The sequence below is a fragment of the Ovis canadensis genome, chromosome 7 (assembly GCF_042477335.2).
Source record: "Ovis canadensis isolate MfBH-ARS-UI-01 breed Bighorn chromosome 7, ARS-UI_OviCan_v2, whole genome shotgun sequence".
Classification (NCBI taxonomy): domain Eukaryota; kingdom Metazoa; phylum Chordata; class Mammalia; order Artiodactyla; family Bovidae; genus Ovis; species Ovis canadensis.
This window is the reverse complement of record NC_091251.1, coordinates 46708925-46723801: the sequence shown is the minus strand read 5'-3', so window position 1 is coordinate 46723801 and position 14877 is coordinate 46708925. Positions and strand designations below refer to the sequence as shown.

General features: G+C 38.0%; 1 protein-coding gene across 1 annotated transcript in view; it reads right to left on the bottom strand.

Annotated features, from left to right (window-relative positions):
• The window catches only part of RAD51 (RAD51 recombinase), a 36105-nt gene that overhangs the window by 15693 nt on the left and 5535 nt on the right, over positions 1-14877 (bottom strand). The window contains exons 3-5 of the mRNA XM_069597824.1: positions 14590-14727; positions 6289-6406; positions 5046-5137 (exon numbers count right to left, since the gene is read on the bottom strand). Coding sequence (XP_069453925.1) covers positions 5046-5137; positions 6289-6406; positions 14590-14727 — 348 coding nt within the window. The remainder of the gene's footprint in view (positions 1-5045; positions 5138-6288; positions 6407-14589; positions 14728-14877) is intronic.

The following is a 14877-nucleotide window of genomic DNA, read 5'->3' as shown; positions in this document are numbered from 1 at the left end:
TCCCATCACTTCATTGTAAACAGATGAGGAAACAATGGAAACAGTGACAGACTTCATTTTTTTGGGCTCCAGAATCACTGCACATGGTGACTGCAGCCATGAAATTAAAAGACGCTTGTTCCTTGGAAAAGTTATGACCAACCTAGACAGTATATTAAAAAGCAGAGACATTACTTTGCCAACGAAGGTCTGTCTAGTCAAAGCTATGGATTTTCCAGTAGTCATGATGGATGTGAGAGATGGACTATAAAGACAGCTGAGCACCGAAGAATTGATATTTTTGAACTGTGGTGTTGAAGAAGACTCTGGAGAGTCCCCTGGACAGCCAGGAGATCCAGCCAGTCCACCCTAAAGGAAATCAGTCTTGAATATTCATTGGAAGGACTGATGCTGAAGCTAAAACTCCAATACTTTGGCCACTTGATGCAAAGAGCTGACTCACTGGAAAAGATCCTGATGCTGGGAAAGACTGAAGGCAGGACAAAGGGATGACAGAGGATGAGATGGTTGGATGGCATCACCAACTCGATGAACATGAGTTTATAATAATTATACTGCAGCTATCCTTAGTTCCTGCCTCTCCTTTCAGTTCATTAAACAAGTTGCTACCAGAATATTTTTGAAAATTTGCTCATGCTTCTCTTCTGTTGAAAAATGCTGAATTATCCCCACTATCTATAGAATCAAGTCTATACTTCTTATATTTTGGTTAAGAACTTGTAAAATGGTCTTGATGTGTCCTTTTCAAAGGTTTGTCTCCTACAATTTGTCCAAATACAACTTCTGAGTTAGGTAAGTGGGCTTATTTTGTCTTATTATGTTATGCTCCCCTGTCTCTGCCCTGTTCATCCATTCCCTATAGTTTTTAGTTTATTTACCTGGATAATTTAGCATTCTTCAGGATCCTGGTCTAATCTCTTTCTCCCATAAAATATTCAATGATTATTCTAGTGTGATGGAATCCTGTTTCTTCCTTAAATACTTATGCTACTTCCCCTGTATTTTTTATTTACTAATATATCAGGCATGCCTTCAGTTCAGTCGCTCTGTCGTGTCTGACTCTGCGACCCCATGAATCGCAGCACGCCAGGCCTCCCTGTCCATCACCATCTCCCGGAGTTCACTCAGACTCACGTCCATCGAGTCGGTGATGCCATCCAGCCATCTCATCCTCTGTCGTCCCCTTCTCCTGCCCTCAATCCCTCCCAGCATCAGAGTGTTTTCCAATGAGTCAACTCTTCGCATGAGGTGGCCAAAGTACTGGAGTTTCAGCTTTAGCATCATTCCTTCCAAAGAGCACCCAGGACCAATCTCCTTTAGAATGGACCGGCTGGATCTCCTTGCAGTCTAAGGGACTCTCAAGAGTCTTCTCCAACACCACAGTTCAAAAGCATCAATTCTTCGGCACTCGGCTTTCTTCACAGTCTATCTCTCACATCCATACATGACCACTGGAAAAACCATAGCCTTTACTAGACGGACCTTTGTTGGCAAAGTAATGTCTCTGCTTTCCAATATGCTATCTAGGTTGGTCATAACCTTTTTTCCAAGGAGTAAGCGTCTTTTAATTTCATGGCTGCAATCACCATCTGCAGTGATTTTGGACCCCCCAAAATAAAGTCTGACACTGTTTCCACTGTTTCCCCAACTATTTCCCATGAAGTGATGGGACCAGATGCCATGATCTTAGTTTTCTGAATGTTGAGCTTTAAGCCAACTTTTTCACTCTCCACTTTCACTTTCATCAAGAGGCTTTTTAGTTCCTCTTCACTTTCTGCCATAAGAGTGATGTCATCTGCATATCTGAGGTTATTGATATTTATTTCTCCCCACAATCTTGATTCCAGCTTGTGCTTTTTCCAGCCCAGCGTTTCTCATGATGTACTTTGCATATAAGTTAAATAAGCAGGGTGACAATATACAGCCTTGATGTCCTCCTTTTCCTATTTGAAACCAGTCTGTTGTTCCATGTCCAGTCCTAACTGTTGCTTCCTGACCTGCATACAGGTTTCTCAAGAGGCAGGTCAGGTGGTCTGGTATTCCCATCTCTTTCAGAATTTTCCACAGTTTATTGTGATCCGCACAGTCAAAGGCTTTGGTATACAATACAGTGTACTAACACATATATATGGAATTTAGAAAGATGGCAATGACGACCCTGTATGCAAGACAGCAAAAAAGACACAGATGTGTATAACGGACTTTTGGACTCAGAGGGAGAAAGAGAGGGTGGGATGATTTGGGAGAATGGTATTCTAACATGTATACTATCATGTAAGAATCGAATCGCCAGTCTATGTCTGACGCAGGATACAGCATGCTTGGGGCTGGTGCATGGGGATGACCCAGAGAGATGTTATGGGGAGGGTGGTGGGAGGGGGGTTCATGTTTGGGAACGCATGTAAGAATTAAAGATTTTAAAATTAAAAAAAAAAAAAAAGGCTTTGGTATAGTCAATAAAGCCGAAATAGATGTTTTTTCTGGAACTCTCTTGCTTTTTCCATGATCCAGCAGATGTTGGCAATTTGATCTGTTTCCTCTGCCTTTTCTAAAACCAGCTTGAACATCTGGAAGTTCACAGTTCACATATTGCTGAAGCTTGGTATGCCTTAGGACATCTAATTCAATCACCTCCATTCATTCCAGTATTTACTGAGTACTGACTTAGGCAGTAGCAATACAGTAGAGAACTAGTCAGTTACTACAAGCCAGGTAATACTTTAATGAGTTTTAAGAGCATGGGCTCTGAAGTTGGGTTTGATTCCTGTAGCTACTACTTAAATGCGATATGAATTGTTTAGGAATTGTTTATGAATTGCTTAGGAATTGTTTAACTCATTGTGTCTGTTCCCAAATCCATCCTAGCAAAGCAAACAAAGAAGAAACAGAAGGCATCTAGGTAAGTTTTTTCCCTAATGTAGGAGATACCAGGCATGCTTGTGTAACAATGAAAATAATTTAATAAAGAGGTAGACAGGAAAACAGAAGGAGCAGAGTCCTTGGAAAATTGGCAAGGCATGGTAACCAGATCACAATGGTAGGGCCTTTGAAAGGAAAAGAGACACACTCTACTGTAACCCAAGGTAAGAAAAGATGGCTATAGATCGATGGATTTACCTTACACCAGTCAGAATGGCCCTCATTAAACAGCCTACAAATAACAAATGCCAGGGAGGTTGTGGAGAAAAAGGAACCCTCCTACACTGTGGGTAGGAATGTAAATTGGTATAGCCACTGTGGAAAACAGTATGGAGGCTCCTCAAAAAACTAAAAATAGAGTTACCATATGCTCCAGCAATCCTACTCTTGGGCATATACCCAGACAAAACTTTAGTTCTAAAAGATACATGCACCCCTGTGTTCACAGCAGCACTATCATAACAGCTAAGACATAGAAGCAACCTAAATGTCCACTGACAGATGAATGGATAAAGAAGATGTGCATATATACAATGAAATACTACTCCATGGACTACTATACAGATATACAATGGAGTACTACGCAGCCATAAAAATGAATGAAATACTGCCATCTGCAGCAACATGGAGGGACCTAGAGATTATCACACTAAGTGAACTAAGTCTGAAAGAGAAAGACAAACACCATGTGATATCATTTACACATGGAATCTAAAATGTGATCAAAGTAATTAACCTCCAACTAAAATAAATAAATTTATATTTTAAAAAATAAATAAAATGTAACACAAATGGACGTATCTACAAAACAGACATAGAGAAAAGTCGGAGGAGGGGGATGTTGGGGATGGATAGATTGGGAGTTTGGGATTAGCAGCTGCAAAGTATTATACAGAATGGATAAGCAACAAGGTCCTACTATACAGTACAAGGAACTACATTCAATGTTCTGTTACAAGAGACTTCCCTGGTGACCCAGTGGTTAAGAATCTACCATGCAGTGCAAAGGGCATGGGTTCGATCCTTCACTGGAGAACTAAGATCCCATATGCTGTGAAGCAGTTAAGCCCATGGCCACAACTAGAGCCCGCATGCTCTGGAACCTGAGCAATGCAACTACCTAGCCCGTGTGCCACAACTAGAGAGTCCACACGCTGCAGTGAAAGATCCTACATGACGCAACAAAGATCCTACAAGCTGCATGGTGCAGCTAAGACCTAATGCAGCCAGATAAACAAATACAATCCTGCGACAAACCACAATGGGAAAGAATACGAAAAAAAAATGTACTTATTAGTATAACTGAACCACTTTACTAGATAGCGGAAATTAACATAACATTGTAAATCAACTATACTTCATAAAATTTTTATAAAAGCTACGTGAGTTTATAGTTTTGATGTGAAGAACAGTTTAGATTAATTTGGCTAACAGTGAGGCTGAAGAGAAGCATGAAATTTTGAGGAAAAAGGAGAAATTACGAAGATTCTTACTGAGTGGAGGAAAACGTTGCCTGAATGAAAAATTTTCAGGAGATCTGCCAAGCGGTATTGAATGTTAAAACCTGTCATCTTAAATTTAAAGTGAGGTCAACCAGCTTTATGTTAAGATTTTTCTCTAGTATGATCAGCTATTGGGGAAATCAGGCACTGAAAACAGACAGGGTTCATCTAAGAACGGCATCTCTTCAGATGGGGAGTGTAAATCTGAGGGTATCTGTAAAGGAATGACTTTAATGAAGAATCATAAATCTAAACTAGTGAAGAGGGCAGAAAAAGCCAGGAGAGGCCTAGTGGATAGCAAGAATGTATGTGAAATTAATAATCTGAAAGTTTCCGAGCTGTCTGGAAGTCCTACAGTAGCAACCTGTCTTCTAATTAGCCACAGCATTCTTCTTTTGTGGCTGAGTCACGCAGCATGCACAGGTTCAATACCCCACCAGGAACTGAACCTGTGCCCCTGCAGAGGGAGCTCAGAGTCTGAACCACTGGCCCTGCCAGGAAAGTCCCCCTCGCATTTTTGAAGACAGAGAAAGTGCTTTTTTGGTCCATGCTAACAGATGCTTGCCAGTAGCAGGAATCAACTCATTCTTGCTGATATGATTAGGCAGAGCCCCAACAGCTCACCTGGCATGTTACAGCCAATGTATGACAGATCTGAGTCTTCCCAGTTCGGAATTCTCCAAACATCTCTGTGATGGATCCAGTCTCGATTCCTCCTAAAAAAGGAACATCTCTTAGCACAATACAAATGTTAGAAACATAACCATACAAACGTCCCAGTAGCTCATCAGAGAGATGTTTACATAATTTAGAGACCCAATCTTCAATAAGCAGTAATTTTAAAAATACTTCATTTGGAAATAATTCTAGATTCATAGACAACTGCAAAGAAATATAGAGGTTCCATGCATTCTTCATCCAGCCTCCCCCAATGTTAATGTTTTATATAATTATAGTATAAATATCAGAAAATTCACATCCATACAATCCACAGAGCTTATTCCGATTTCTCCAGCTACATATGCACTCATTTGTGTGTCTGTGTAGTACTATGCGATTTATCATATCTGTAGCTTCATGTAAGTATCACCACAACCAATATATAGAACAATACCATCACAAGTCAATAAGCAGTCATTTAAAAAATAAATTATAGATAATATCTAACATTTACCAAGTATTTTTTGTGTATCTGTCATTGTGCTATCAATTCATTTAATTCCAATAACTTATAAGGTAGGAAGCTTTTTTTGACCTCATTATGAGGTCAAAGGTACGACCTTTTCTTCTTCAATAAGATAAGAAAATTGAGGCATAGAATATAAGTAATCTGCACCAGAGAGGGAACAGGAGGGAAAGCAAACGCTCAAATCTGAGTGTGACTCCTGAACTCATGCTATTTTGTGCCCCCCCAAAAAGAAACTTACATGATCAAATATTTGGGGAAGCAGCAAGAACCAACCCAACACTAAAATTTAGGACAGTGATGCTTTCAAAAGTTCAAAAACTTTACAGCTTTGCATCAAGTCCTGAAAATTAGTGTGCACCACAATGTGCTGATACTACAATGTAGTATTTTAACCAGCCATCAGATTTTCTACCTTGTGGTAGAGTAAAAGATTATATTATTTCTTTAGGCAGAGGGAGATGACTCTCAAGAATGCAATTATTAATTGGAGATTAAATTATTGAATTGGCAGATAATTTTCGTATTTTTAAAGTCAGCCTCACCCTTCAGTCTTACGGAATACTTTCCTTTATTTCTTAATTCTAACACATAAACATGAACCAAATAATTTAGTTATGTTCTATAACCTGGATGCTTTGTTAACCATAGTTCATGACATAGGATAAGAGATTATGATACCTTGAAGCAGTTTGTCAAGTTCTTTGGAGCCAGTAGTAATCTGTATGATCTCAGATCGCCTTTGGTGGAACTCAGTTGCAGTGGTGAAACCCATTGGAACTAATTTAGCTGCCTCAGTCTGGGGAAAAATAAGAAATGTCAAACTGATGAAATACACTTAGTAAAGTAAGAATCAGGCATGTAGTGGGAAGAGGTAACATCTAACAAAATTTCCAGAATGATTTCTCTTTAAAAAGTTTACTCGTAAGTTCTAGTTCTAGGATTATTTTCTCTCTGGCAAATAAATGATAAACTAATTTAGAGACTCCAAGAAGACTGGCAATTGTTTAATTGTCAATTCAAATAATACACTCATGTAGTTAAAAACAACAAACTGATAGATCAACACATACATAGTTTGCCTGACAATATGGTACAAAGTTCAATGTATTTAAACCTTTGTTTCCTGTTTCGTCAACCATAGAATTTATCTCTTAACTTTGTACTTTGTTAAATGAGGACATTTGTCCTTTGATCTTTGCTCCCTCATCTACTCTTCCATCTCTGTCAACTGTACCTTTTCTTTTTCCCTGTCAGGTTGAGAAGATTTAATCCTACTTTGTAGTCACTGATAAGCCATTAATGATCAGTCTATAGGTTGACTTCAAAATTTAAAAATAAAAGCTTTCAGATACATGGAGATTAAACATTATATTCCTAAATAAGCAATGAACCAAAGAAGAAATCACAAGGGAATTTAGAAGAGTCACTGAAATGAAATTAAGACAAAACACACCATAACTTATGGGATGTAGCAAAAGCAGTACTTAAAGGGAGATTTATAGCTGTAAACACCTATATTAGAAAGATCTGAAATTAATAGCCTAAATCTTCCCACCTTAAGTTATGGAAAAAAGAGCAAACTAAACATAAAGCAAGCAGAAGGAAGAAGATAAAATCTGAACGGGAACCGGTGAAATAGAGAATAGAAATACAATAGAGAAAAATCATTAAAACCAGAAGTTGCTTCTTTGAAAAAAATCAACAAAATTGATTGAGTGAAATCACTATCAGAAATGACAGAGGGGACATTTCTACAACCCTTACAAAAATAAATTTATGCCAACAGATTAAATAATTTACAAGAAACAAAGAAATCCCTAGAAAAACACAAAACTATCAAAACTCACTGAAGTAGAAAAAGAATCCAAGTCCAGGCCCCAACTAATTAGCCAAACTTGAATCTAAATTCAGTAAAATAAACTGAATCTAACGAAAGAAAGAAAAGAGGGAGGGAGGAAGGAATAAAGGAAATTAAAAGAAAAAGAGAGAAACAAGAAGAGAAAGAGAAAGAAAGTAGGAGAGGAAGAGAGAGAAAGAGAGAGAGGGAGGGAGGAGAAAATCTGGATAAACCTACAGCAAGTAGGGATTAAATTTGTAATTTAAAAACTTTCCACAAGGGGAAAAACTAATGAAAAGATGAATAGTGGACTTGCTTTATTCTCTAAACTTCTCTATAAGTTTAATACTTCACTTAAAAATTGATTATAACATTTATATTATAGTTATTACAGAACCAAAGGGTGTGCTAGAAATACAATTCTTTCACTAAGGTTCCAATGTTAACAACTGATGTCTCCCAAAGTTATCTGTCAAGTTCAAACAAATTTTTTTAAATGCCACTAGTTTCAAAATCATGCTCCATTTTACCTTGCTTTATATCTGAGCCATATCTTTCTCTAGCATTCTCTGACTTTATCACTTCTCAAAATCTCCAGTTTCTCAGTCTTACTATGTATTCTACTGACTCCTTTCTCCCAAAGACATCCTTTCCTTCTTTCTCCAAATGGGGCTCTCTGCTCTTTCACTGGCTACCTGACATAGAGCCACTCCAACCTAGGTCCTATGTTTTCTACCCTGATTTTAGTAAAGCATATCCTCAAGTATTGATAACTTCCTAAGAAAGAATAGATAAGAGCAAAATGTTCTGAATTCTTGTATTTCTGAGAATGCTGTATTCTGCCCTAACACTGGGTGAGTAATATTGTTACCAACAGAATTATAGGTTTAAAATCATTCACCCTCAGAATTTTGAAGGGACTGCTCTACTAGCTTCTACCACCCAGATTTTTAATAAGAGACGTGCTATCTTTCTGATTTTTGTTCCTTTAGAGGTCACTTACTTTTTTTACTCTGAAATCTTTCAGTCTTCTCTTTATAACTGGTATACTGAAAATTTCACACTCAAGAGTCCAGGTGTGGGTCTTTGACATTTTGTGGGGCCTTAGACTTCTGTTTGCCTTTAGCTCGGAGAAATCTTTTTTTTTTCGAGAATTTCTTTACTTCATTTTTCCCATAACTACTACCAATCTTTAGGATGAATGAAGATCAATGAAAATTAGAAAGCAAGAATACTAAAGAAAGGAGAGAAGAAACTATAAGCCAATATGGAACTCTAGTTTAATAAATGCTAAAATATTTAGGGGGGAATGTACTGCAACTTTCTTTAAAAAGCACAAACAGAGCCAAGATATACTGATGGCTAGAGAGATAAACAGATAGACGATAAAGCAAGTATATTAAAATGTTAATAGTAGTGTCCAGGTGGTGGGTAAATGAGTGTTCATTGCAAAATTCTTTCAACTTTACAGTAAGTTCAAAAATTTTACTCAAAAATGTGGAAGGAAAATCTCAAACTCACAGAAGGAGATGTTATCCCTTCTTGTCATTTAGCCCCTACATTTTCTAGTCTATGAGCTCTTCAGTTCAGTTCAGTTGCTCAGTAGTGTCTGACTCCTTGCGACCCCATGAATCACAGCACGCCAGGCCTCCCTGTCCATCACCAACTCTCGGAGTCCACCCAAACTCATGTCCATTGAGTCCGTGATGCCATCCAACCATCTCATCCTCTGCTGTCCCCTTCTCCTCCTGCTCTCAATCTTTCCCAGCATCAGGGTCTTTTCAAATGAGTCAGATCTTCGCATCAGGTGGCCAAAATATTGGAGTTTCAGCTTCAACATCAGTCCTTCCAATGAACACCAGGACTGATCTCCTTTAGGATGGACTGGTTGGATCTCCTTGCAGTCCAAGGGACTCTCAAGAGTCTTCTCCAACACCACAATTCAAAAGCATCAATTCTTCTGCACTCAGCTTTCTTTATAGTCCAACTCTCACATCCACACATGACCACTGGAAAAACCATAGCCTTGACTAGACAGACCTTTGTTGACAAAGTAATGTCTCTGCTTTTTAATATGCTGTCTAGGTTGGTCATAACTTTCCTTCCAAGGACTAAGTGTCTTTTAATTTCATGGCTGCAATCACCATCTGCAGTGATTTTGGAGCCCAGAAAAATAAAGTCAGCCACTGTTTCCACTTTTTCCCCATCTATTTGCCATGAAGTGATGGGACCGGATGCCACGATCTTAGTTTTCTGAATGTTGAACTTTAAAGGAACATATTATAACCAATATGAAACTGGAAGTAAAAACCATGCCAATTGCATAGTCTGGCAGAACTTGACTTCTTTTGTTTATATAATAAGCTTGCTTTCATCTGTCATATCTGTAGGAATTTTCAATGTCTGACAAAGTTTTTTTTTAATGTCTGACAAGGCATAAGCAAAGGTCAGGATTCGCTGAGTCAGAAAAACGGACACCCAGAGAGAAACAACAAACAGACTTTAGGGACACCTACTGGCTTAATAGTATCACAGTCTTTCAAAGAGGTATTAGGTATTCAGAATTCTTACATATTCAATTAAGTCACCACTTCAACAAATTTATTTATTTGAGCAATCCAATAAATGACAACTTCATACTTCCATAGATGGTAACATGTTTAAGGATTTAAATTAAGAATTACTTATGATATTTGCACCCTGAATGAATTAATACTATAAAATAATACCTGATAAAACAGAATTTACTGGGTTGTATATATATTATTATATGAGATATTAAAATAAATCTCAGATATTGTCCATCAGACTAGGTTATGCGGTAGAACTACATGCACTGAAGCTGCAGGAAGCATTTTTTGAAGGTTCTTTAGCTTTTGAAGATGATTTTTTTCAGATAAAACTTCTGTGAAACTGTAACAGCCATCAACATAAAACTATAAAATATAATTTTATAAATTAAACACTTGCTTTACATTATAGAAAACTTCAACAGCAAAGCTAATCAAACTCTTAACTACACAATGGTGATCCGTGGTCAGCAATCTTTGATGTTACTATAATTGTTCTGGGGTGCCACAAACTACACCTATAGAAGACAGCGAACTTAACTGATAAATCTGTGTGTTCTGACTGCTCTACCCACTGGCCATATCCCCATCTCTCTCTTCCCTCAGGTCTCCCTGTTCCTTAAGACACAACCATACTGAAATCAGGCCAATAAATAACCCTACAAAGGGTTTCCCTGATGGCGCAGATGGCAAAGAATCCACCTGCAATGCGGGAGACCTGGGTTCGATCTCTGGGTTGGGAAGAGCCCCTGGAGGAGAGCATGGCAACCCACTCCTATATTCTTGCCTGGAGAATCCCCATGAACAGAGGAGACTGGTGAGCTACAGTCTAAGGGGTTGCAAAGAGTGGAAAATGACTGAGCAACTAAGCACAGCATAGCACAATGGCCTTCACGTGTTCAAGTGCAAGAAGTGAACCTGTACATCTGTTGCTTTAAAGAAAAAAACTAGAAATGGTTCAGTTTAGTGAGGAAGGCATGTCAAAAGTTGAAATAGGCTGCAAGCTAGGCCTCTTGTGCCAAACTGTTAACCAAGTTGTGAACGCAAGGAACTTCTTGAAGGAAATTAAAAGCAGTACCCCAGTGAATACATGAATAGTAACAAATAGCCTTACTGCTATTATGAAGAAAATTTTAGTGGTTTGGGTACAAGATCAAAGCCGCCATAACATTCCCTTTAGCTAAAGCCTAGTTCAGAGCAAAGTCCTATTCTCTTAATTCAGGGAAGGCTAAGGGTGATGAGAAAGCTGCAGAAGAAAAGTCTGAAGCTAGGAAAAAAGCCATCTCCATAACATTTAAGAGAAAGGTGAAGCAGCAAGGGCTAATGTAGAAGCTGCATCAAATTATCCAGAAGATTTAGCTAAGATAAAGAATGAAGGTGGCTACACTAAACAGATTTTCAATGTAGACAAAATAACATTATATTGGAAGAAGATGCCATCGAGGACTTTCATAGCTACAGAAGAGAAGTCAATGCCTGGCTTCAACAGTTTTCAAAGAATCAGCCAGCTCTCTTTTTAGCAGCTGATGTCACTGGTGACTTTAAGTTGAAGCCAATGTTCATTTACCATCCTAAAAGTCCTAGAGCCCTTAAGAACCGTGGTAAATCTATTCTGCTTGTGCTCTATAAATGCAACAAGTCTGGACGATGGCACACCTGTCTAAAATAGCTTACTGAATATTTTAAACCCCCTGTTGAGACCAATTGCTTAGGAAAGATCCTTTCAAACTATTATTGCTCACTGACAACATACCTGGTTACTCAAGAGCTTCGGATATGCACAATGAGATTTAATGTTGTTTTCATGCCTGCTAACACAACATCCATTTTGCACCCTGTGAATCAGGAGTAATTCTGCCTTTCAAATCTTATTATTTAAGAAATGCATCTTATAAGACCACGGTTGTCATAGACAGTGATTCCTCTGATGAATCTGGGCAAAATCAGTTGAAAATCTTTTGGAAAGGACTTACCATCCTAGCTGCCATTAAGTACATTTGTTAAAAGAGAAAGTATTTAAAAAAAAAAGTAAATTCATGGTTCATGGGAAAAGGTCCAACTGTCATTTAACAGGAGCCTGAAAGAAGCTGATTTTCACTCTCATGGATGACTCTGACAGGTTCAAGATTTTGGCAGAGGAAGTAAATACAGATGTGGTGGGGAGAGCAAAGGAACTAGAAGTGGAGCCTGAAGTTGTGGCAGAAACACTGCAATATCATGATAGAACTTTCATGGGTAAGGAGCTGCTTCTTATAGATAAGCAAAGGGTGGTTTCTTGAAATAGAATCTATGGGCGAAGATGCAGTGAAGATTGGTGACATGACAACAAAAGATTCAGAATATGACATAAACTTGGTTGATAAAGCAGTGGCAGTGTTTGAGAGGGCTGATGCCAATCTAGAAAAATTTCTGCTGGGGATAAAATGCTATAAAATAGGACTTCCCTGGTGGTCCAGTGGTTAAGAATCCATCTGCCAATGCAGCGGACACAGGTTCAATCCCTGGTCTGGGACCATTCTACATGCCACGGGGCAACTAAGCCCACGCTTAGGGCCCATGTTCCGCAACAAAAGAAGCCAATGAAAAGTCCACGCACTGCAACCATAACAGCCCTCAGGCAGCAACAAATGCCCAGGGCAGCCAAAACATTAAGCAAATAAACATTTTACAATGCTGTCAAATAGCATTGCGTATTACAGATAAATCATTCATGAAAGAAAGGAAGATTCAATCTATGTGGCAAACTTCATTGTGGTCTTATTTTAAGAAATTGCTGCAGCCACGCCAACCTTCAGCAACCACCCCCTCAGTCAGCAGTCATAAACGTCAAGGCAAGACTCTCACCAACAAAAAGAATATTAACTGCTGAAGGCTCAGATGATGGTTAACATTTTTTAATAGTGAAGTATTTTTAAATTAAGGTATACACACTGTTTTTGTAGATCTAATACTATTGTATAATTAACAGACTATAAAATAGTGTAAGCGTAATTTTTATAGGCAACAGGAAACCAAAAAATTCGTGTGACTTGCTTTACTGTGACATTTGCTTTGTTGTGGTGGTCTGGAACCTAACCTGCAGTTATTGCCAAGGTATAGCCTATAAATACCAAAGGATAAAATACATAAAATAAAATGTAATCACAGGGTACTATGAGTGCCAAAAAAATATATGAAGCAAGAAAAATGAATAGTAGCTGCAAGACATTGGAGGGAAATAAAAAAGTATCACAGTGTATCAGGATGAAAATAACTGGCTTCTAGTCTTAGTTCTGCGATCAACTGTGTAACGTTGGATAAATAACTGAAACACTGTGCCTAAGTTTCCTTATCTGTAAGGCAGAGCGAACACTGGTCCTACCTCTCTCTCCTAGTGTCGGTATGAAGGGAAAGTGAGAATACTGTGCATACAAAAGGGATGGGATTTCAAAGTTAAAGTGCTATAAGGGAACTCTACTCAATATTCTATAATAACCTGAACTGGAAAAGAATCTAAAAAGAATGGAAATTGTATATGTATTGACATATGAATCACTTAGCCGTACACCTGAAACACAACAGTCTAAAATAAAATTTCAATTAAAAAAGTTAAAGTGCAATATAATATAAAGGATTATTATTATCTTATTTTGGTTAAGCATGTAAAATCACTTTTACATCATTTACTAAAGTTAAAAAAAAACTGAGCATTAATGATTTGTAATCACACTTTCTTATGATTAAAGAATCTTGCTTATGACTAGCTAATTAATAGACTATACACACTGGCAGCCTAATTAACATGACTCTAATATTCAAGGAATAAAAACAACTTTTCTATTTAAAGTAATACACATTTAGGGGACTTTCCTAGTGGTCCAGTGGCTAAGAGTCCACCCTCCCAATGCAAGGGGCCTGGTTTTGATCCCTGTTCAGGGAACTAGATCACACATGCTGCAACTAAGACCCAACGCAGCCAAATAAATAAATCAATATTTTAAATAAAGTAATACAAGTCTATTATAAAACTGCAGAAACTTCAGAAAATTGAGGCAAAAATAAAAACTGTTCACATTCTCACCATCCAGAAACAACAGTGTTAGTATTTTACTGTAGTTATCCCCAGTGTATATGCTGTATGTATATAAATACACACATTTAAAAAGATAAAGACATAAGCACATAAACACATTTTTTAACCTGCTTTCTTATATCAGGAACATTTTCATATGTCAGTGAATGTTCTTCAAAACTATTTTCAGTGGCTACATACTAATGAGTACATTTCTAAGGCATGAAATTATAACATCCAGAAATGATACGGCACACATCACTCACGGCTGGTAGGAGTGCAAACTGGTAGTCAATTTGGCAGTATTTATGTCACACCCCCGTGATATTGCAGTTCCCTAAGAAAAATCCCAGTTTATGCAAGAAGACATACAAAGCTAATTAGCTGGTAATACAGTCACTTCTGGAAAAGGGAAGAGGGTGACACACGGGGGATGAAGAAGGGAGACTGCGGTCTCTCACTGTATACTCTTCTTTGCCACTCCCACTACTGCCTCTCTTGGCCACACAAGCGGGACTTACCAGAATTTTATCAGCTTTGGCTTCACTAATCCCCTTAATATTTATTAGCTCCTTCTTTGGTGCATAGGCAACAGCCTCTACGGTATGAAATCCAGCTTCTTCCAATTTCTTCACATCATTGGCATTTATACCACACTGCTGCAAGAGAAGAAAACTACAGATAAATCTAAGCTTTGGTTCCCTCATCTGCTGAATGTGGATATTGGCCCTACTTATTTCACAGGACTGTTTATAACTGTGATATTATATGCAAAAGCTTTAAAAAGTATGCCCTACATATGACACATT